Raw genomic sequence first — 22,768 nt, 5'->3', positions numbered from 1 at the left:
AGTAGCATTCCCAGACGCTTATCAAGCATTGGAGGCAATGTATTTGGATCCACAAAATATCACCTCTCAAGTTCGGCAAATCATGATCTTTGAAGATCCATATAGAGGATCTACTGTAGTGCAAGAACAAGCATATCGTGACCTGGAAAGAATCACATGTAATGATACGAAGGATATTTGGAATTTCTTGAATGAATTCCGAATACTTGCAGCAAAGTCTGGGCGAATATATTTTCCAGAAACAACCAATAAGTTGTTTACGAAATTACCGCAATCATTGTCCAGAAAAATTGAAATTGCTTTTCGGGAAAAATATCCAGGAGTCACAGCAGCAGTTTTACCAGCCATATATTTCATACATTCATATGTTATGAATATGTGCACTGAGGCTGCTCTTCAAAAGGAGCTGCGTGATTTGTCCATATGCTCCACGGTGCATATACCAGGATTTTATAAATCAAAAAAGAAGTTTGGATTGCGAAAATCCAGAACATACAAAGGAAAACCACACAAAACCCATGTGAAGGTCTTCAAAAGCAAATATAAGGGTGACAGAAACAGAATTTCCAAATGCAAGTGTTATATTTGTGGAAAAGAAGGGCATTTTGCTAGAGAATGCAGAAGTTCTACTGGAAACATAGCTCGAAAATCAGTTATGGAAAATCTTGACCTTAAGGAAGATTGGGACGTTGTATCAGCAGATCAAAGTGATAATGATACAATATACAGCGTCTCTGAAAATGAAGGAGGATCAACTTTCCAGAATATTGGAGCTATGGTAGAAGATGATCCATTGGAAGAATTTTGTTTCATGATGTACCCAACACCTGAAGATCAACTGCAGAAAGGTTCATGGAAACCAAACAAAGACCTCCCACCTGAAAGTCAAGTATGCGACCACAGCTGGCAAGAAAATGAAATTATTAGCATAACTCTATGCTATTTCTGTTGCATACAAACAACTGCAACCTCAAGATTACACTGTCCAAAGTGTAAATTGACTGTTTGTGGTCTATGTGCTTTTAACCATCTTGGTAAAAAGATTCAGATAAAAAGACCATTTGAAAATATAATGGAAACCTCATCATCGACAACACAACCAAATGATTTTGTTCAACTCTTGAACAAAAAGGATGAGGAATGGAAATCAATGGTTCAACAACTTGCAGAAGAAAAGATGGAAAGAAAAATCATGGAGGAAAGAATGAAGACTGAATGGGAAAGAGAAAAGATACAATTCCATAAAGATATGGAATACATTACAAAAATTCAGGATTCGGAGAGGCAAGAATACAAACTTGAGCTAAAAAGGTTAGCTGAAGAACTTGAAAACGAAAAATGGAAGCATAAACATGAAGTCAATATGCTTCAATCAAATATGGAGAAGGAACGCGACAAGTATGAACAACAGATTTGCCACTTGAAGCAAGAAATACAAGATTTGGTAAACCCAGGATATTCACAAGAAGAATATCCATCATTACCAAAACATCAGGTTAATGTCTTACTTGAAGATGAGGTAGTTAAATCTTCAGTAACAACAGAAGAAGTGAAGAAGAAAAGGGTTACAAACCAACTCTATAACGTCGAATTAGAGTTTGACATTCCAGGAATCAAGTTGTTCACACTTAAGTCAATTATTGATACAGGAGCAACATCATGTTGCGTCAATAAATCTAAAATCACTATCGAAGCTTTAGAACCACTTGGCAAGGCAGTTTCATTTAGTGGTCTAAATGGAAGCGAATGGGCAACTCACAGAGTCAAGGCAGGAAATTTCATCATCGGAGGAAATAAATTCAGAATCCCATTGATCTATGCTCTGAATATGAAATCCAATGATGGCATTGATATGCTGATCGGAGCAAATTTTCTCAGATCAATGAATGGTGGAGTTCGAATAGAGGGAGATGAAATAACCTTTTACAAGAAGGTTACAAAAATCAAAACTCAGCCAACAACTGAAATCGAAATTCCGGCAATTCGAGAATTAGCAATGAATGAAGAAGAATATATTCAGTGTCAAGAATATATCTTCTTTTCCCGGGAGGATGAAAGGAGGCTACATTCCGATTTCAAACCAATTTTGGAAACATTAAAGAAACAGGGATACATTGGTGATGATCCCTTGAAGCATTGGAAACAGAATGGTGAATTGTGCAAGTTAGACATAATCAACCCAGATATTACAATCCAAGATAAGCCATTAAAACATGTTACTCCAGCAATGGAGGAATCTTTCAAGAAACATGTGAATGCTTTACTGGAAATTGGTGTTATAAGGCCATCAAAATCACGACACAGAACTATGGCCATGATTGTAAATTCTGGAGTTACCATAGATCCGAAGACTGGAAAAGAGATTCGGGGTAAAGAAAGAATGGTCTTCAACTACAAAACTCTGAATGACAACACATATAAGGATCAGTACACTCTGCCAGGAATCAATACGTTGATTCAAAGAATTGGAAACGCAGGAATATATTCAAAGTTTGATCTAAAATCAGGATTTCACCAGGTTGCTATGGAAGAAAGTTCAATACCATGGACTGCATTCACAACTCCCACAGGGTTGTATGAATGGCTGGTTATGCCATTCGAATTAAAGAATGCCCCTGCAGTTTTTCAAAGAAAGATGGATAAATGTTTCAGAGGCTATGAACATTTTACTACAGTCTACATTGATGATATCCTAGTTTTCTCAAAAGGTATGAAGGAGCACAAACAACATTTAATGCAAGTCTTGGAAATTTGTAGAAGTAATGGATTAGTGCTTTCACCCACAAAGATGAAGATGGCGGTTCAGAAAATTGATTTTCTCGGAGTTACTATTGGGAAAAATTGTCTGAAGCTACAACCACACATAATCACAAAGATTTGTGATTTCAATGAAGAAAAGCTAAAAACGAAGAGTGGTTTAAGGTCATTTTTGGGAATCTTAAATTACGGAAGAAAATTTATTCCCAAATTAAGCACATTGTTAGGACCATTATACGAGAAAACCACACCTCACGGTGATAAAAGATTGAAGCCATCTGATTTCAAATTAATCAATGAAATCAAAAGGAAAGTGAAGAATTTACCAGATTTAATGATACCACCAAAGGATGCATACATAATTATAGAAACAGATGGATGTGCAGAAGGATGGGGAGCAGTATGCAAATGGAAGAAAGGCAAGAATGATTCAAAATCAAGTGAATCAGTTTGTGCATATAACAGTGGTAAATTCAAAGTTGTTCAATCCACAATTGACGCCGAAATTAATGCCTGCATTGAAGCATTAGAAAAATTCAAGATTTACTATCTTGATAAGAAGGAGATCACACTCAGAACAGATTGCCAGGCTATCATCAGTTTTTACAACAAAACGAACTCAAACAAATCATCAAGAGTTAGATGGATGAGATTTGCTGATGCAATAACTGGAACAGGCGTTAAAATAAATATTGAACACATAGATGGAAAAAACAACATTCTGCCAGACTCACTGTCACGTATAATTAACTTTTGTTTTGCAGAATGTATTCAGGAGAACCAGCCCAACAGAGAGGAAAAGGGAAAGCTTATGCATACAATAATGGAAGAAACTACATTCCAGCTGGAACAACTAGAACAAGATTCACAGAAAGGGAAGCCGAGTTACGCAGACATAATCCTACTTTCCAACAAATGCCAAAAATTTACGAAGGAATCCCGTTCTACCAACCGGCAGACAAAGCTGAACAATATCGGGAGCTCATCATTAGAAGTGATCAATCACCCATTACAGTTGAATTGGCAGGAGCATATGAATGGATTGCCAAAGATTTGGAAGCCCAAGCAGCCCACGAAGCTATTGAAGCAACAAGGAGGTTACAAATTATCATGGATGGATCTTGCAAAAAGATTGGACAGTTTTTCAATTAAAGAGACTGTTCCGGCCAGAAAAGAAAAAGGACAGATTTATTTCTACACAGATCCAAAGAAAATTTTTGAAGAAGAATTTTCAAAGGAAAAACGGAAATGAATCGTTTGTCAAGAAGACAACAAGTGACAGAAACTGTCACTAATAATGCACCACTAACTCAAGAAGATCAAATCAGAGATTATAGGCTCAATCGAAGAAGAGCTTATAATTGGGGTAGAAGATTGCAGAGAAGGCCCTACAGAAGAACACTGGAAGCCCAGTTAAATCCTGATGATCAACTAGAAGTTTCTCGACAAAGGAGAGCAGGAATTGTACCTGCAGAAGTGCTATATGGTAGTACAGGACAACCTACCACTCACAAAGTTTATGAGCACTACTCGGAAAGAAGAATTAGATGTGCTGAAGATGACCAAGTAGAACTTGGTTTATGCAATGAACAGAGTTACCATGCCTTACGACAGGCAGGAATTCAACACATACATCTTGGCGTATTTATGATAAGAATCCATACTCTTCATCGTAGGAGTGCAGGAACAATGGCACTTATGGTATTACGTGATACCAGATGGAGAAATGAAGTGAGCATAGTGGGAACCATGGAAGTTGATTTATCAGCAGGAACTCAGCTGGTATACATGGTTCCAGACATGATGCTAAGTCTGGAAGATTTCTATAATCACATTCAAGTGGTTATACAAACCCATAGTTATGAAGATTGGCAAGCTGGTGAGAGCAATCTTATAATCTCAATGAACTTAATTGGGCGAATGACAAACACAAGTTATGCGGGGTTTGAATACAATGTTCAGAACGTTGTTGAACACTTAGCAACCAGTGGTATCACTGCGATACCAGGAGAAAGAAGATCAATAGAAGATCTTGAGGGAAGAAGGTGGAACCTAAAACCCACAACATCAACATCGGTACGTGTTCCATCAAGAGTGGAAGTGAACACCAGGCTTGACAGATCTATAAGCCTGAGATTTGATAACCACAGAAGCAAACCACAACCACATCGGTATTCAGTTGACGGTAATGACAGAGAAATCCACCAAGAAGTGGATGAAGATGAAGAACAGCTGATAAATCTGTGTATTGAGCAACAAGGTGAAGAAATTGCTCATAAACCATTTGATCCCTTTTGTTCATGTGAAATCTGCATGGAAGAAGCCCAAAGAATTAATGAAGAACCACTTAATCCTAAAAAGCGGTAGGACTGCCAGAAAATGACCTTAGATATTCAAGAAAATTGCCCAGATATTTTCTTGATCGAATTTATCTTACTAAGAACAAGTTCTAATCTTAATAAGAAAGCGGAAATATAATTCGAACCTTAGATATTTTATTGATAGTAGGAAATATTACAGTGATTTTCTTGAGTGTGTGTAATCGATGATTAACACGATACAAGAAGTGGCCTTTTATAGGCAAAGCAAGCATGAAAAACGATAAAAATTACAATAATGGCGCACTAAGCGCACTAACAAAAGAAACAATTATTTATCTGCACGATGAAGACTTTCGGCACACTGGGCTCCACCACTTTTGTTTCTTTAAATTTTACACCGCACACGTATTAAACAGATGATAATGGGTGGTCCCCATTAATTATGAAGATTCTTTGGTCGTCTAGCAAAAACGTCAGCCCTTGCGTCATACCTTCTAGATCGTCTAGAAGTTGGGCCTGGATCATTTAATGATTCAAATTGGGCTTTTGGACAATTCCTGCCCAATCTTTTCCAATTCCCTGAGTATATCTCGCATTCTCTGTGTTTGGTTTTTAACTTCGGGCCAATGGTCTCCCCAATAGTTGTCTCTTCCTGTTCTGGCCCAACACATTTGGGCTCTTGCATCCATGATAATTTGTAACCTCCTTGTTGCTTCAATAGCTTCGTAGGCTGCTTGGGCTTCCAAATCTTTGGCGATCCATTCATATGCTCCTGCCAATTCAACTGTAATGGGTGATTGATCACTTCTAATGATGAGCTCCCGATATTGTTCAGCTTTGTCTGCCGGTTGGTAGAACGAGATTCCTTCGTAAATTTTTGGCATTTGTTGGAAAGTAGGATTATGTCTGCGTAACTCGGCTTCCCTTTCTGTGAATCTTGTTCTAGTTGTTCCAGCTGGAATGTAGTTTCTTCCATTATTGTATGCATAAGCTTTCCCTTTTCCTCTCTGTTGGGCTGGTTCTCCTGAATACATTCTGCAAAATAAAAGTTAATTATACGTGACAGTGATTCTGCCAGAATGTTGTTTTTGCCATCTATGTGTTCAATATTTATTTTAACGCCTATTCCAGTTATTGCATCAGCAAATCTCATCCATCTAACTCTTGATGATTTGTTTGAGTTCGTTTTGTTGTAAAAACTGATGATAGCCTGGCAATCTGTTCTGAGTGTGATCTCCTTCTTATCAAGATAGTAAATCTTGAATTTTTCTAATGCTTCAATGCGGGTATTAATTTCGGCGTCAATTGTTGATTGAACAACTTTGAATTTGCCACTGTTATATGCACAAACTGATTCACTTGATTTTGAATCATTCTTGCCTTTCTTCCATTTGCATACTGCTCCCCATCCTTCTGCACATCCATCTGTTTCTATAATTATGTATGCATCCTCTGGTGGTATCATTAAATCTGGTAAATTCTTCACTTTCCTTTTGATTTCATTGATTAATTTGAAATCAGATGGCTTCAATCTTTTATCACCGTGAGGTGTGGTTTTCTCGTATAATGGTCCTAGCAATGTGCTTAATTTGGGAATAAATTTTCTTCCGTAATTTAGGATTCCCAAAAATGACCTTAAACCAATATTCGTTTTTAGCTTTTCTTCATTGAAATCACAAATCTTTGTGATTATGTGTGGTTGTAGCTTCAGACAATTTTTCCCAATAGTAACTCCGAGAAAATCAATTTCCTGAACCGCCATCTTCATCTTTGTGGGTGAAAGCACTAATCCATTACTTCTACAAATTTCCAAGACTTGCATTAAATGTTGTTTGTGCTCCTTCATACCTTTTGAGAAAACTAGGATATCATCAATGTAGACTGCAGTAAAATGTTCATAGCCTCTGAAACATTTATCCATCTTTCTTTGAAAAACTGCAGGGGCATTCTTTAATCCGAATGGCATAACCAGCCATTCATACAACCCTGTGGGAGTTGTGAATGCAGTCCATGGTATTGAACTTTCTTCCATAGCAACCTGGTGAAATCCTGATTTTAGATCAAACTTTGAATATATTCCTGCGTTTCTAATTCTTTGAATCAACGTATTGATTCCTGGCAGAGTGTACTGATCCTTATATGTGTTGTCATTCAGAGTTTTGTAGTTGAAGACCATTCTTTCTTTACCCCGAATCTCTTTTCCAGTCTTCGGATCTATGGTAACTCCAGAATTTACAATCATGGCCATAGTTCTGTGTCGTGATTTTGATGGCCTTATAACACCAATTTCCAGTAAAGCATTCACATGTTTCTTGAAAGATTCCTCCATTGCTGGAGTAACATGTTTTAATGGCTTATCTTGGATTGTAATATCTGGGTTGATTATGTCTAACTTGCACAATTCACCATACTGTTTCCAATGCTTCAAGGGATCATCACCAATGTATCCCTGTTTCTTTAATGTTTCCAAAATTGGCTTGAAATCGGAATGTAGCCTCCTTTCATCCTCCCGGGAAAAGAAGATATATTCTTGACACTGAATATATTCTTCTTCATTCATTGCTAATTCTCGGATTGCCGGAATTTCGATTTCAGTTGTTGGCTGAGTTTTGATTTTTGTAACCTTCTTGTAAAAGGTTATTTCATCTCCCTCTATTCGAACTCCACCATTCATTGATCTGAGAAAATTTGCTCCGATCAGCATATCAATGCCATCATTGGATTTCATATTCAGAGCATAGATCAATGGGATTCTGAATTTATTTCCTCCGATGAGGAAATTTCCTGCCTTGACTCTGTGAGTTGCCCATTCGCTTCCATTTAGACCACTGAATGAAACTGCCTTGCCAAGTGGTTCTAAAGCTTCGATAGTGATTTTAGATTTATTGACGCAACATGATGTTGCTCCTGTATCAATAATTGACTTAAAGTGTGAACAACTTGATTCCTGGAATGTCAAACTCTAATTCGACGTTATAGAGTTGGTTTGTAACCCTTTTCTTCTTCACTTCTTCTGTTGTTACTGAAGATTTAACTACCTCATCTTCAAGTAAGACATTAACCTGATGTTTTGGTAATGATGGATATTCTTCTTGTGAATATCCTGGGTTTACCAAATCTTGTATTTCTTGCTTCAAGTGGCAAATCTGTTGTTCATACTTGTCGCGTTCCTTCTCCATATTTGATTGAAGCATATTGACTTCATGTTTATGCTTCCATTTTTCGTTTTCAAGTTCTTCAGCTAACCTTTTTAGCTCAAGTTTGTATTCTTGCCTCTCCGAATCCTGAATTTTTGTAATGTATTCCATATCTTTTTGAAATTGTATCTTTTCTCTTTCCCATTCAGTCTTCATTCTTTCCTCCATGAATTTTCTTTCCATCTTTTCTTCTGCAAGTTGTTGAACCATTGATTTCCATTCCTCATCCTTTTTGTTCAAGAGTTGAACAAAATCATTTGGTTGTGTTGTCGATGATGAGGTTTCCATTATATTTTCAAATGGTCTTTTTATCTGAATCTTTTTACCAAGATGGTTAAAAGCACATAGACCACAAACAGTCAATTTACACTTTAGACAGTGTAATCTTGAGGTTGCAGTTGTTTGTATGCAACAGAAATAGCATAGAGTTATGCTAATAATTTCATTTTCTTGCCAGCTGTGGTCGCATACTTGACTTTCAGGTGGGAGGTCTTTGTTTGGTTTCCATGAACCTTTCTGCAGTTGATCTTCAGGTGTTGGGTACATCATGAAACAAAATTCTTCCAATGGATCATCTTCTACCATAGCTCCAATATTCTGGAAAGTTGATCCTCCTTCATTTTCAGAGACGCTGTATATTGTATCATTATCACTTTGATCTGCTGATACAATGTCCCAATCTTCCTTAAGGTCAAGATTTTCCATAACTGATTTTCGAGCTATGTTTCCAGTAGAACTTCTGCATTCTCTAGCAAAATGCCCTTCTTTTCCACAAATATAACACTTGCATTTGGAAATTCTGTTTCTGTCACCCTTATATTTGCTTTTGAAGACCTTCACATGGGTTTTGTGTGGTTTTCCTTTGTATGTTCTGGATTTTCGCAATCCAAACTTCTTTTTTGATTTATAAAATCCTGGTATATGCACCATGGAGCATATGGACAAATCACGCAGCTCCTTTTGAAGAGCAGCCTCAGTGCACATATTCATAACATATGAATGTATGAAATATATGGCTGGTAAAACTGCTGCTGTGACTCCTGAATATTTTTCCCAAAAAGCAATTTCAATTTTTCTGGACAAAGATTGCGGTAATTTCGTAAACAACTTATTGGTTGTTTCTGGAAAATATATTCGCCCAGACTTTGCTGCAAGTATTCGGAATTCATTCAAGAAATTCCAAATATCCTTCGTATCATTACATGTGATTCTTTCCAGGTCACGATATGCTTGTTCTTGCACTACAGTAGATCCTCTATATGGATCTTCAAAGATCATGATTTGCCGAACTTGAGAGGTGATATTTTGTGGATCCAAATACATTGCCTCCAATGCTTGATAAGCATCTGGGAATGCTACTCTCCATTGCTGCCACATTACCTTCTCGTTTTCTCCCAAGAGGTTTTCTACATAAAGTAGAACTTCCTTGGCATCTCTCCATGTTCTTGAATTCATATTGTTAATAGTGATCGACTCCCATCTGGATATAACATCTGGCCACAATCCTGGATCTGTTGGTAACACAAGCATCACACCATTTTCTGTTTGTGCAGGTGGCAGTGTCCACTGTGAATTATGATGTTCACCGTATCCTCCCATGAAAGCTCTTCTCCCGCTATTTTGTCCTGGATATGGCAATGTTCTGGGATCTCCTCGAGCTGGAGGGTATGTTGCAGGATCTTGTGTATGATCCGTTGGGGGATTGTATATGCCTGATGTTTCTGATGTCGCTGGATAAGCAGCTTCAAAAGCTTGCTGTATCTTCTTCAATCTCGGATAATCCATTTCGTCTTCTTGTATATGATATATTTGGTGGCTAGTAGTTGCTTCATTCACTCCCTTCTTATCTTGACTTATTGCATAACTGTCATGCAATATGTTTTCCTCGTTTTCCATCATATCTTCCTCATCTGTTTCTGGGAATCCAAATATATCCCAATAATTTGATGGATGGGTGGGTTCTTCTTCAAGTGCTTCTGTTGTGAAATCAGCAATAGCATCATGAATACTCAGTTGAACTGGTTCTTCTTCATAATACTGGCCATCAGTATCATATTCAGGTGCAACAGGTTCATCTTCTTTTTGTTGATAAAATGGATTCTCCGGTGGTTCTTCTTGGCTCTTTTTTGTGATAGAATTATCCCACCAATGACTTGGTCCGATTTGCATCAAATCATGACTTGCTTTATAATCTTCTGCTACTCTTTTATTATGCTCAATTCTGAGTTTTTCAAGTTTCTCGAATTCTTTTATACCTTCCTCATCATGTGAATGTGCTTTTAAAATTCTGTGCAAGTGCTCCCATGGCATTTCTTGCCTTTTATTACTTGAGTTCTCTCCCAAGTAATTTAAGTTGTTAACTTCTTCCAGAAATTCTTCGGTGTTATCTGTGAGTTCAGCACAATTCTTCTCCTGAATAACTACCTTTCCTTCATTTTGATTATTCCTTTCATCATCTGTGTCAAGGTCATCCCATCCCATTGCAACAATTTCTTCAATCGGTGTTGTTTCTGGTGGGGCACTATAATTAACATAGTAATCCCATTTTCCAGAATTCTGTCCAAGAGTGGACCATTTTTCACCATTCTTTCTTCTATTCCTTTTGGGTTTGTTTCCCTTCTTTTTAGGATTAAGTGGTTCTTCATTAATTCTTTGGGCTTCTTCCATGCAGATTTCACATGAACAAAAGGGATCAAATGGTTTATGAGCAATTTCTTCACCTTGTTGCTCAATACACAGATTTATCAGCTGTTCTTCATCTTCATCCACTTCTTGGTGGATTTCTCTGTCATTACCGTCAACTGAATACCGATGTGGTTGTGGTTTGCTTTTGTGGTTATCAAATCTCAGGCTTATAGATCTGTCAAGCCTGGTATTCACTTCCACTCTTGATGGAACACGTACCGATGTTGATGTTGTGGGTTTTAGGTTCCACCTTCTTCCCTCAAGATCTTCTATTGATCTTCTTTCTCGTGGTATCGCAGTGATACCACTGGTTGCTAAGTGTTCAACAGCGTTCTGAACATTGTATTCAAACCCCGCATAACTTGTGTTTGTCATTCGCCCAATTAAGTTCATTGAGATTATAAGATTGCTCTCACCAGCTTGCCAATCTTCATAACCATGGGTTTGTATAACCACTTGAATGTGATTATAGAAATCTTTCAGACTTAGCATCATGTCTGGAACCATGTATACCAGCTGAGTTCCTGCTGATAAATCAACTTCCATGGTTCCCACTATGCTCACTTCATTTCTCCATCTGGTATCACGTAATACCATAAGTGCCATTGTTCCTGCACTCCTACGATGAAGAGTATGGATTCTTATCATAAATACGCCAAGATGTATGTGTTGAATTCCTGCCTGTCGTAAGACATGGTAACTCTGTTCATTGCATAAACCAAGTTCTACTTGGTCATCTTCAGCACATCTAATTCTTCTTTCCGAGTAGTGCTCATAAACTTTGTGAGTGGTAGGTTGTCCTGTACTACCATATAGCACTTCTGCAGGTACAATTCCTGCTCTCCTTTGTCGAGAAACTTCTAGTTGATCATCAGGATTTAACTGGGCTTCCAGTGTTCTTCTGTAGGGCCTTCTCTGCAATCTTCTACCCCAATTATAAGCTCTTCTTCGATTGAGCCTATAATCTCTGATTTGATCTTCTTGAGTTGGTGGTGCATTATTAGTGACAGTTTCTGTCACTTGTTGTCTTCTTGACAAACGATTCATTTCCGTTTTTCCTTTGAAAATTCTTCTTCAAAAATTTTCTTTGGATCTGTGTAGAAATAAATCTGTCCTTTTTCTTTTCTGGCCGGAACAGTCTCTTTAATTGAAAAACTGTCCAATCTTTTTGCAAGATCCATCCATGATAATTTGTAACCTCCTTGTTGCTTCAATAGCTTCGTGGGCTGCTTGGGCTTCCAAATCTTTGGCAATCCATTCATATGCTCCTGCCAATTCAACTGTAATGGGTGATTGATCACTTCTAATGATGAGCTCCCGATATTGATCACTTCTAATGATGAGCTCCCGATATTGATCACAAAAAACTTTTGGTTTATATATATATATACATATATATACATATATATATATATATATATATATATATATATATATATATATATATATATATATATATATATATATATATATATATATATATATATATATAAAAGGAATACATTATTTATTATTTAATTATGTACTATTCTATTCGGATGTAAATTTGACGTTATCACCTGTTTTATAGAATAAACTTTGTTTACTGAAATCTTCCAATTATGTACGTCCGATGTTAGCATGATCTGAATAGTGTTGTTATTGTTTGTTGCCTTAATATATTCTTTTAAAGATTATTAAAAAATTAAAAATGATAAATAATATTAGGTAATTTATGCAAAAGTGATTCTTAATATTGGAAAGACCCACATTATTAATATTGATTAAACATAATTATAAATATAGATAAACAATTCTGTTACATCTCTTTCAACTCAAGAACAAATGTAACATATATTATAATACTTTCATTTCCATCATTATTTTCTCCTTCTCATTCATTCTCATCTCTTTCCACTTAAAAGAAACTGGAGAACACAACGTTAGTTATTTAGTATATGTAGTCTTAACGTATTGATGGTGTGTTATCGATTGATTTGTCATCGTTTTTTGAGAGAACTGTTGATGTTGAAGAAAGAATGGAACACTTATTAAAGTCATTTTATCAAACAAATACTTATATATATATATATATATATATATATATATATATATATATATATGGCTCAAAAATCTACCATATCAGTTACATAACCAACTAAGTTTTAATAGTTTTATTTAACAACTATGCAACACACGGGCTCAAAAATCTATCATATCACATTTTATTGACACTATTCTATATATAGGTCACAACAATAATTGTTTGATAAACTTAATTATTTTACCCACTCGTGCAACGCACGAGCTCTAAAACCTAACACTTTATCATATATTAAAACTATTTAGTGATTTTAATAACAATACCACAAACTATACGTAATTAAAAAGATATTAATAATTTATTGTTATAATTCAGTAGGCTTATAACTACCTTTAGTGGTTTGATTCTTGATGTTATAATTCAGTAGGCTTATAACTACCTTTAGTGATTTGATTCTTGATTAAGAATACTAATAATGAAGTGTAAGAACAAAGATGATAATGGAGAAAGAAAGAAACACTTTGTAAGTGTGTGAAATGGTGCAAGTTTAATGCTTGCATTCATGAGTATTTATAGCCTAAAATCTCAATATAAAAATACATACTTTGTGTACCAAAATTGACTATATGTATACACCAAAATTGACTATCCATATCTATATTATTATTATTATTATAACACTCCCCCTTGGATAGCAATTTTATTTTGTTGAAGATCAACTATAAATTACTGCCTCGTTAAAAACCTTGCTAAAGAAAACCCAGTGGGAAAAAACTTTAGCTAAGGGAAAAAGAGTGCAGCATGGAGTTGACTCCCCCTCAAGTAGACATCGCTTCAGCTGTTACATCTTTTGAACATGTCTCATGCCAATGTTATGAACGTGTGTTCTGAAAATAGCAGTTGGAAGTGCTTTCGTGAAAAGATCAGCAGAGTTTTTGCTGGATTGAACATATCTCATTTCAATCTCGTTGTCCTTAATGAGATTTTGAGTGTATGAGAAGAATCTAGGAGGTATGTGTTTGGTTCGGTCACTTTTGATATACCCTTCTTTCATCTGTGCTATGCAAGCTGCATTATCTTCATAGATAATTGTTGGACTTTTATCGCGTTCTAGTCCACAAGAATCAGTAATGATTTGTGTCATTGATCTCAACCAAAAACATTCCCGAGTAGCTTCATGTAATGCAATCACTTCGGCATGATTTGACGATGTAGCAACAAGTGTTTGTTTTTGAGAACGCCATGATATTGCAGTACCTCCATTTAGGAATACATATCCAGTTTGAGATTTAGCTTTATGTGGATCAGATAAATAACCTGCATCTGCATAACCAACCAAATCTTGTTTTGATTCGTTAGAATAAAATAATCCTAAATCAGTAGTTCCTCGAAGGTATCGAAATATGTGTTTGATCCCATTCCAGTGTCTTTTGGTAGGAGCAGAGCTGAACCTTGCCAACAAATTAACTGCAAAAGAAATGTCAGGTCTTGTACAATTTGTAAGATACATAAGAGCTCCAATTGCACTAAGATATGGTACTTCTGGTCCAAGAATGTCTTCTTGATCTTCACATGGACGAAATGGATCAGCTTCAACATTGAGTGATCTAACAACCATAGGAGTACTTAATGGTTTTGCCTTGTCCATATTGAAACGTTTCAAAATCTTTTCAGTATATGTTGTTTGATGTACAAGTAAACCATTAGGCATATGCTCAATTTGTAAACCAAGGCAATACTCGGTTTTTCCGAGATCTTTCATTTCAAATTCTTTCTTTAGAAGTTGAATGGCTTCATGGATCTCTTTATTTGTACCTATGATGTTAAGATCATCAACATAAACAGCTATGATCACATATCCGGATGTTGTTTTCTTAATGAAAACACAAGGACAAGTAAGATTATTTGTATACCCTTTGCTTATCAAGTAATCACTTAATCGGTTATACCACATACGTCCCGATTGTTTTAACCCATATAAAGATCTTTGTAATTTAATCGAATACATTTCTTTGGGTTTTGCATTTGATGCTTCTGGTACCTTAAATCCTTCAGGTATCTTCATATATATATCACTATCAAGTGATCCATATAGATAAGCAGTCACAACATCCATGAGATGCATTTCTAAATTTTTAGAAACTGCCAGGCTGATTAAGTATCTAAAAGTAATTGCATCCATAACAGGGGAATAAGTTTCTTCATAATCAATTCCTGGTCTTTGAGAAAAACCTTGAGCTACAAGTCTAGCTTTATACCTTGTAACTTCATTTTTCTCATTTCTTTTTCGGACAAAAATCCATCTGTATCCTACAGGTTTCACATCTTTAGGAGTGAGAATGATGGATCCGAAAACCTTTCTTTTATTGAGTGATTCTAATTCAGCTCGTATTGCTTCTTTCCATTGAGCCCAATCATGTCTATTTTGACATTCAACCATAGATGTTGGTTCTGGATCATCATCATTATTCATGATGTCATACGCAACATTAAATGAAAATTTCTCATCAAGATTTTTCATTTCATTTCGGTTCCATAATATTTTTGAATATGCATAATTGATTGCAATTTCTGTATTGACATCATCAATCTCCTCTGCAGTAGGAGTACTGATTTGTGGTTCTTCTTGAACACTTTCTTTTACTTCATTATCAGCTGATTTTCTTTTTCGAGGATTTTTATCCTTTGAACCAATTGGTCTTCCACGTTTCTGACGTGGCAAAGATTCATGAGTGACGTTATTGCCAGCTTTTGGAATTTCAATTCGAGCTGGAGTATTTACTGCTGGTATATATGATTTTGTCACCGTTTTTGTATCTGTAAATGCATCAGGCAATTGATTTGCAAGTTCTTGTATATGCATTATCTTTTGAACTTCTGTCTCGCATTCTTTTGTGCGAGGATCAAGATACTTTAATTGAGGTTCACACCATGAAACATCATTTTCTTTATTTTTCATTTCTCCCCCTAATCTAGGGAACAATGTTTCATTAAAATGACAATCAGCAAAACGTGCTGTAAAAACGTCACCTGTCATAGGTTCAATATACCTTAATATTGAAGATGTTTCATATCCAACATATATTCCCAACCTCCTTTGAGGACCCATTTTTGTACGTTGTGGTGTCGCAATTGGAACATACACTGCACAACCAAATGTTCTAAGATGGGAAATATTTGGCTCTTGACCAAAAGCAAGTTGTAGGGGGGAATATTTATGACTTGCACTTGGTCTGATGCGAATCAATGCAGCAGCATGTAAAATTGCATGACCCCATATAGATACAGGGAGTTTTGTTCTCATTATCAATGGTCTAGCGATTAACTGTAAACGTTTAATCAATGACTCGGCTAAACCATTTTGTGTATGCACATGAGCAACAGAATGTTCAACAACAATTCCTATAGACATGCAATAGTCATTAAATGCTTGAGATGTAAATTCACCAGCATTATCAAGTCTCACCCTTTTAATGGTGTAATCAGGAAAATGAGCTCTCAATTTAATAATTTGGGCAAGAAATTTTGCAAATGCCACATTACGGCTTGATAACAGACAAACATGAGACCATCTGCTAGATGCGTCTATTAGAACCATGAAATATCTAAATGGTCCACATGGTGGATGAATTGGTCCACATATATCACCTTGAATTCTTTCAAGAAACATTGGTGATTCTTTCTCAACCTTAAGTGGTGAGGGTCTAGTTATCAATTTTCCAAGAGAGCAAGATGTACATGGAACCATTGTATCATGATGGATTTTTCTATCCTTTAGTGGATGTCCATGAGTACATTCAATAATCCTTTTCATCATTGTTGATCCTGGATGGCCTAATCTGTTATGCCATAAACTGAATACACCAGGATCAATATATTTTTCGTTAACTATCATATGTATTTCTGGTACATTTATATGTGTATAATGTAATCCAGAACTAAGTCTTGGCAGTTTTTCAACCACATGACTCTTGTCAGTGATACTTAAATATTTCTCATTTTCTGTTGTCACTGACTGATAATCATACCCGTTAAGGTATATGTCGGAGAAACTCAATAAATTTCTGCTTGACTTGGGAGAAAATAAGGCATCATTTATTAAAAATTTTGTACCATTTGGTAGTATGAAATTTGTCTTTCCTATCCCTTTTATCAAGTTAGCAGGTCCTGATATTGTATGTATAGTTCCTTCCGTTGGTTTTAGATCAATAAAATATTTCTCGGATTTAAGTATAGTGTGTGTAGTTCCACTGTCTGCTATACAGAGATCTCCACCACTTGATTGATGTTGTATTCCAGCAAAATTCATATTGAACTTCATATATAAGAAATAAATAGTGAGTACATTAATATTACACAATATTTTAAACGCAAATAGATAGTACTGAAACATTTAGCAAACATAATGACAAAGACAGACGATATTAAATCGTTTATTTTTCGAAAGACACACAACTTAAACATTCAAGAAATCTTCATATAAATCAGATGGTTTCTCAGTGACTGTTGGATCGACGTTATCCACAAAGTTTACTTCCTTTTCTTTATCTTTCAGCGAATCCTGATACATCTTAACAAGATGTTTAGATGTTCGGCAAGTATTAGCCCAGTGGCCCATTCTACCACATCTGTAGCAAGATTCTTCAGAATTTTTAGAAGAATTTTCTTCAACATCTTGTTTAATGGGCTTGTTTTGTGGTTGATATTTATATTTTCGTGGATTACTATTTCTTTGACCACCACGGCCACGACCACGACCACGTCCACGCCCATTACCATTACCATAAGGATGGTTTCTACCATAGTTATGGCTTTTGGCATGATGATGGTGATGGTTATTATAACCACGACCTTGCCCGCGTCCTTGTCCCTGTTTATAATTATTTGCAGTATTTGCTTCAGGGATTGCAAGTGTACCAGTAGGACGGGATTGCTGATTTTTCATTAATAGCTCATCATTTTGCTCTGCAACTAAGAGATATGAATTAAGTTCAGGATATGTTTTGAACTTTAGCATTCTCAAATTTCTTTGCACTGTGATGTTTGCAGCATTCATTGTGGAGAAAGTTTTCTCCATCATGTCTGCATCACTAATTTCATGTCCACAGAATTTAAGTTGTGAACATGTATTATACAGAGCTGAGCTGTATTCATTTACTTTCTTAAAGTCTTGGAACCTTAATGTTCTCCATTGTTCCATTGCAGCTGGAAGTAAAATTTCTCTTTGATTATTGAATCTGCTTTTGAGACCTTCCCATAAAACATGGGGATCTTCTACAGTCACATAATTATTTTGTAAGCATTCATCAATATGTTGATGAATAAAGCAACATGCCGTAGCTTGTTCTTTTTCAGAACAAGTGTTGTTTTCATTTATGGTTTCAAGAATGCCCATTGATTTAAGATGCATTTTTACTTTTATAACCCATGGCATGTAGTTGTTTCCAGTTGATTCTAAAGGAGTAAATTTAAGCTTTTCCAGATTCGACATTTTCTATTATCAAAAATTAAAACAAACATCATGATAAATTAGAGTCAATTTATATTCATAAGTATATAAACATTAAACATAAATTTAATATAACATAAATGATAAGTAGGTGACAGTGTCGACCATGTGTAAGCAATCATAAATAAATGTTATATAACAAAAATATAAATATTAGTAAACATAAATGAAAATTTGGCGACAGTGTCGACCATATATTTTTTCAGGTGGTATAACCGACCTATATCATTCTGGTGGTATAACCGACCATATATCATTTTGGTGGTATAACCGACCATATATCATTTTGGTGGTATAACCGACCATATATCATTTTGGTGGCAGAGCCAACCATATTTAGTATTAAGATTATCGTGCTGATAACGTGTTATAATTCAGTAGGCTTATAACTACCTTTAGTGGTTTGATTCTTGATGTTATAATTCAGTAGGCTTATAACTACCTTTAGTGATTTGATTCTTGATTAAGAATACTAATAATGAAGTGTAAGAACAAAGATGATAATGGAGAAAGAAAGAAACACTTTGTAAGTGTGTGAAATGGTGCAAGTTTAATGCTTGCATTCATGAGTATTTATAGCCTAAAATCTCAATATAAAAATACATACTTTGTGTACCAAAATTGACTATATGTATACACCAAAATTGACTATCCATATCTATATTATTATTATTATTATAACATTTATGTCTATTTTAAAGTGATTTTAGTGAATTATTTAAATTATATATAACTTATATATAATAATTAAAAAGATATTAATGATGAGAAAAAAAATTGTAGACATTAAGTTACTAACACCACCCAAAATCACTTTTAAAATTTGTCAACGCCACGGGCTCTTAAACTCAAAAGAACTTTTAAAATTTTTCAACACCACGAGCTCTTAAAATCAAAAGAACTTTTAAAATTTGTCAACACAACAGGCTCTTAAACTTAAAAGAATTTTTAAAATTTGTCAACACCACGGCTCTTTTAAACACCAATATGAACTGCAAATTATATTTTTTTGCACAGATTTTTACACACTCGTGCAACGCACAGGCTTAAAAACCTAGTATATATATATAAGTAAAATATTTTATTATTACTGAAAATAAATTAAGCAAGAAAGGCACCTTTTTCACCAATATATCCACGCTTACGTAGACCTTTCTTGGTTGATTGCCCCACACTACAAATGGACTCAATATTCCTGCGCGAGAATCCTTTTTCATTATTAAAAACTAATAATGTCGCCGGAGCTCCGGTATTGGTTATGTCCTTTGACGTAATAACAAACTCCAATGATGGATCAACATCTTCAGAATACTCATTATCCTCAGCATTCTGTTAAACAACAATTATATTAATTATATTATATTAATTATATTAATTATATTATATTAGATATTATATTATTCTAACTAATTAAATCACAAAGCAAACATCGTACTTAATAATTATTCTGTGTTCATAGATGTAGTCCATAATTTAGGCATAAACCAACAATCGTTTAATTTACTGTTATTTCAAATAATACAAAAGCACTACGTAATTTAATTTAATTATAAATAAAAAAATATTGAATAAATAGAGAAATAGAAAACCTGAATAAGTTCCATAAGGAAATGAATATCTTTTGCATAAAGTTCGGCAGAAAGATTTTTAACGGCTTGATGAAGATCCTCCGTTAACGGATTCGGTGCACCGCCGATCGAAAACTTCGTCCGCCGTATCTCTGTCACATGCTCCTTCGCTGCCGTAGTCTTCGACGTCATTACAGATTAACACAACACAATATGCACGATACGTATTCACTAACTGATGACAATTATACTTTATTTTACCTAATCGATCAATGACTTCACTTCATTACGTATATTACAGTTATTATTTATATATGTAGAATAGAATATAGAATATTAGAGAATTTAAAAGAAATTGAAGCAACGCAAAAAGAAAATGACGGTTGACTCGTAGTCGTAGTCAGTCCCGAGTCTTTCTCATCTTTTTCAAATACTTTAATTTAAGCAGTTGATATATATATATATATATATATATATATATATATATATATATATATATATCCACCATTCAAATTACTTCTTTCATCATAAATTGTACATTAATAATTAAATAATGTATATATTTGATGGAGGAAGTAATTTGAATGTTGAATATATATTATTACACTTCAATGTAAGGTGATGATAAATCCACTCGTATATCTACTTTTTTATACAATAATTATTTATACCGTTGAACTTGCATTGATGTGAGTGTATCTATCAAATACAGTACTTAAAATATCACCTCCTTAATCTTATAAGTTACAGTTTTGATCCTTGATAATCAACATTGGTAACTTATTGAACCTTTTAAAATATGTTAATTCTAAATTGAACCTTTTAATTATGGCTAGGGCGTTCTAGACATTAGGAATGCTATGTTTACAAAAAAAAAAAAAAAATGTTTGTACATAATAAGTTTACAAACTGATTTGTCAAAGAACTGATTGTTTGTTTATTCTCACTCTTGTGTCTCTCACCCAAGGTTGCAAACATAAAAAAAAAAAAAAAAATAGGCCGAGTTCTCGCCAAGAAATCGTTTTGGAGTTGCTGTCGAGTTCTCGTTTTGGAATCGGCCAAAAAATCGGTAAACGACCGACAAATTGAGTTTCTCAGCCAAAAATCGGTCAAATCTCGGTTAAATCAGTCAAATCTCGGGTATCATAAAAATCATTCCAAAAGTCAACGAAAGTCAATAGCCGAGAACTCCCCTAGTTCTCCGAGAACTCCCAGAAATAGTCCCGTCGAGAACTCTCCGAGTTCCGATTTCTTCAACCTTGCTCTCACCTCATTTCATTGGTTCCACATCAGTTTTTATAAAATTCTTTGTAATTAATAAGTAATAAAGTGTATAATTTCTCTCTAAATATTTTGGTCAAACAAAATTTGTAACTTGAATTTATACATGTTTTGATAACAATTACGTACTCCATTTATCGTAATCGTAATACTCTATATGTCTCAAATTAACTGTTTTGGTTTTCTTATTAGACATCTAAAAAAGGTTCATTATTTTAACCTATCAGAAATTTAAGATGATTAAAATATTGACACGTAATTTTCTTAAGCTGTACATAATTTTCTAATGGATATTTAAACTGAGATGGAGTATATATTTGCATTAGAACTGATAATCTAACTGTCTATTCTAAAATATAAGATTTATCGATCAAAACTTTTAATTAAAAGGTGAAGAAAAAATTGCAAAGGAAAAAAAAAAAAAAGATTTAGCTACTCCGTATATAAACTTCACGATCAACTGTTTTGGTTTTCTTATTAGACGTCTAAAAATAGGTTCATTATTTTAACCTATCAGAAATTTAAGTTGATCAAAATATTGACACGTAATTTTCTTAAGCTGTACATAATTTTTTAATGGGAGATGATTCTAACGCACCCTTTTTTGATCCTCACACACCTATTTTAATCTTTTACTCTTCTAATAATACTCCATTTCTTTAAATTGGTATATGAGAATCAAAAAAGTGTGTGTGAGAATCATCCCCCTTTTTTAATGGATATTTAAATTGAGATGGAGTATGTATTTGCATTAGAACTGATAATCTAATTGTCTATTCTAAAAGATAAGATTTATCTATCAAAACTATTAAAAGGTGAAGAAAAATTTGCAAAGCAAAAAAAAAAAAAAAAAAAAAAGAGTTAACTACTCCGTATTTATATTATATATATATATATATATATATATATATATATATATATATATATATATATAAACTTCAATTCACGATCATTATTGGCAAAAACTAAACACGTAAGCTACAAGTAAAAGGTGAAAATGGAGAAAAGGTCAAAGAAAAAAGGAAAAGGTGAGGAGAAATGTAGAAAAGAAAAGGGAAAAAAAAAAAAAAGGAAAAGATGATTGAATTTGATAGTGAAGGAATCAATTGCAATTGGTTTTTGATAAAGGTTTTGTGTACGGATGTTTATATGGTGAAGGAAGCAATGGTAACTGGTCGATAACAAATTTTTTGTGTACGGAGATTTAGTTTTCTTCTCCACTCAAAAAGAATGGTTGATTTTTAGAAGAGAAAGCACTCACATACTGTTAGCTTTATTTCGATTTTAGTTAAATATCCTTAAAAATATAGATCATAAATAAAGTTTTAAAATGTGTGTTAATGTAAATAAAATGTGACTAGTTATTTACTGGACCAGTAAAACTAAATTATGTGACATTTTTTGAATTATATTTGACATTTTTTTGA

The 22,768-nt window shown here is 34.4% G+C and overlaps 1 protein-coding gene across 1 annotated transcript in view; it reads right to left on the bottom strand.

Annotated features, from left to right (window-relative positions):
* The window catches only part of LOC139848538 (uncharacterized), a 54,374-nt gene extending 34,037 nt beyond the window's left edge, over positions 1-20,337 (bottom strand). Inside the window, exons 1-2 of the mRNA XM_071838266.1 lie at positions 20,082-20,337; positions 19,611-19,821 (exon numbers count right to left, since the gene is read on the bottom strand). Coding sequence (XP_071694367.1) covers positions 19,611-19,821; positions 20,082-20,252 — 382 coding nt within the window. The 5' untranslated portion in view covers positions 20,253-20,337. The remainder of the gene's footprint in view (positions 1-19,610; positions 19,822-20,081) is intronic.
* Positions 20,338-22,768: the final 2,431 nt, after the last annotated feature.

Source organism: Rutidosis leptorrhynchoides, chromosome 5, assembly GCF_046630445.1.
Source record: "Rutidosis leptorrhynchoides isolate AG116_Rl617_1_P2 chromosome 5, CSIRO_AGI_Rlap_v1, whole genome shotgun sequence".
Lineage (NCBI taxonomy): Eukaryota > Viridiplantae > Streptophyta > Magnoliopsida > Asterales > Asteraceae > Rutidosis > Rutidosis leptorrhynchoides.
Note: the sequence above shows the minus strand (reverse complement) of the source record. Positions and strands in the feature narration are given on the sequence as shown.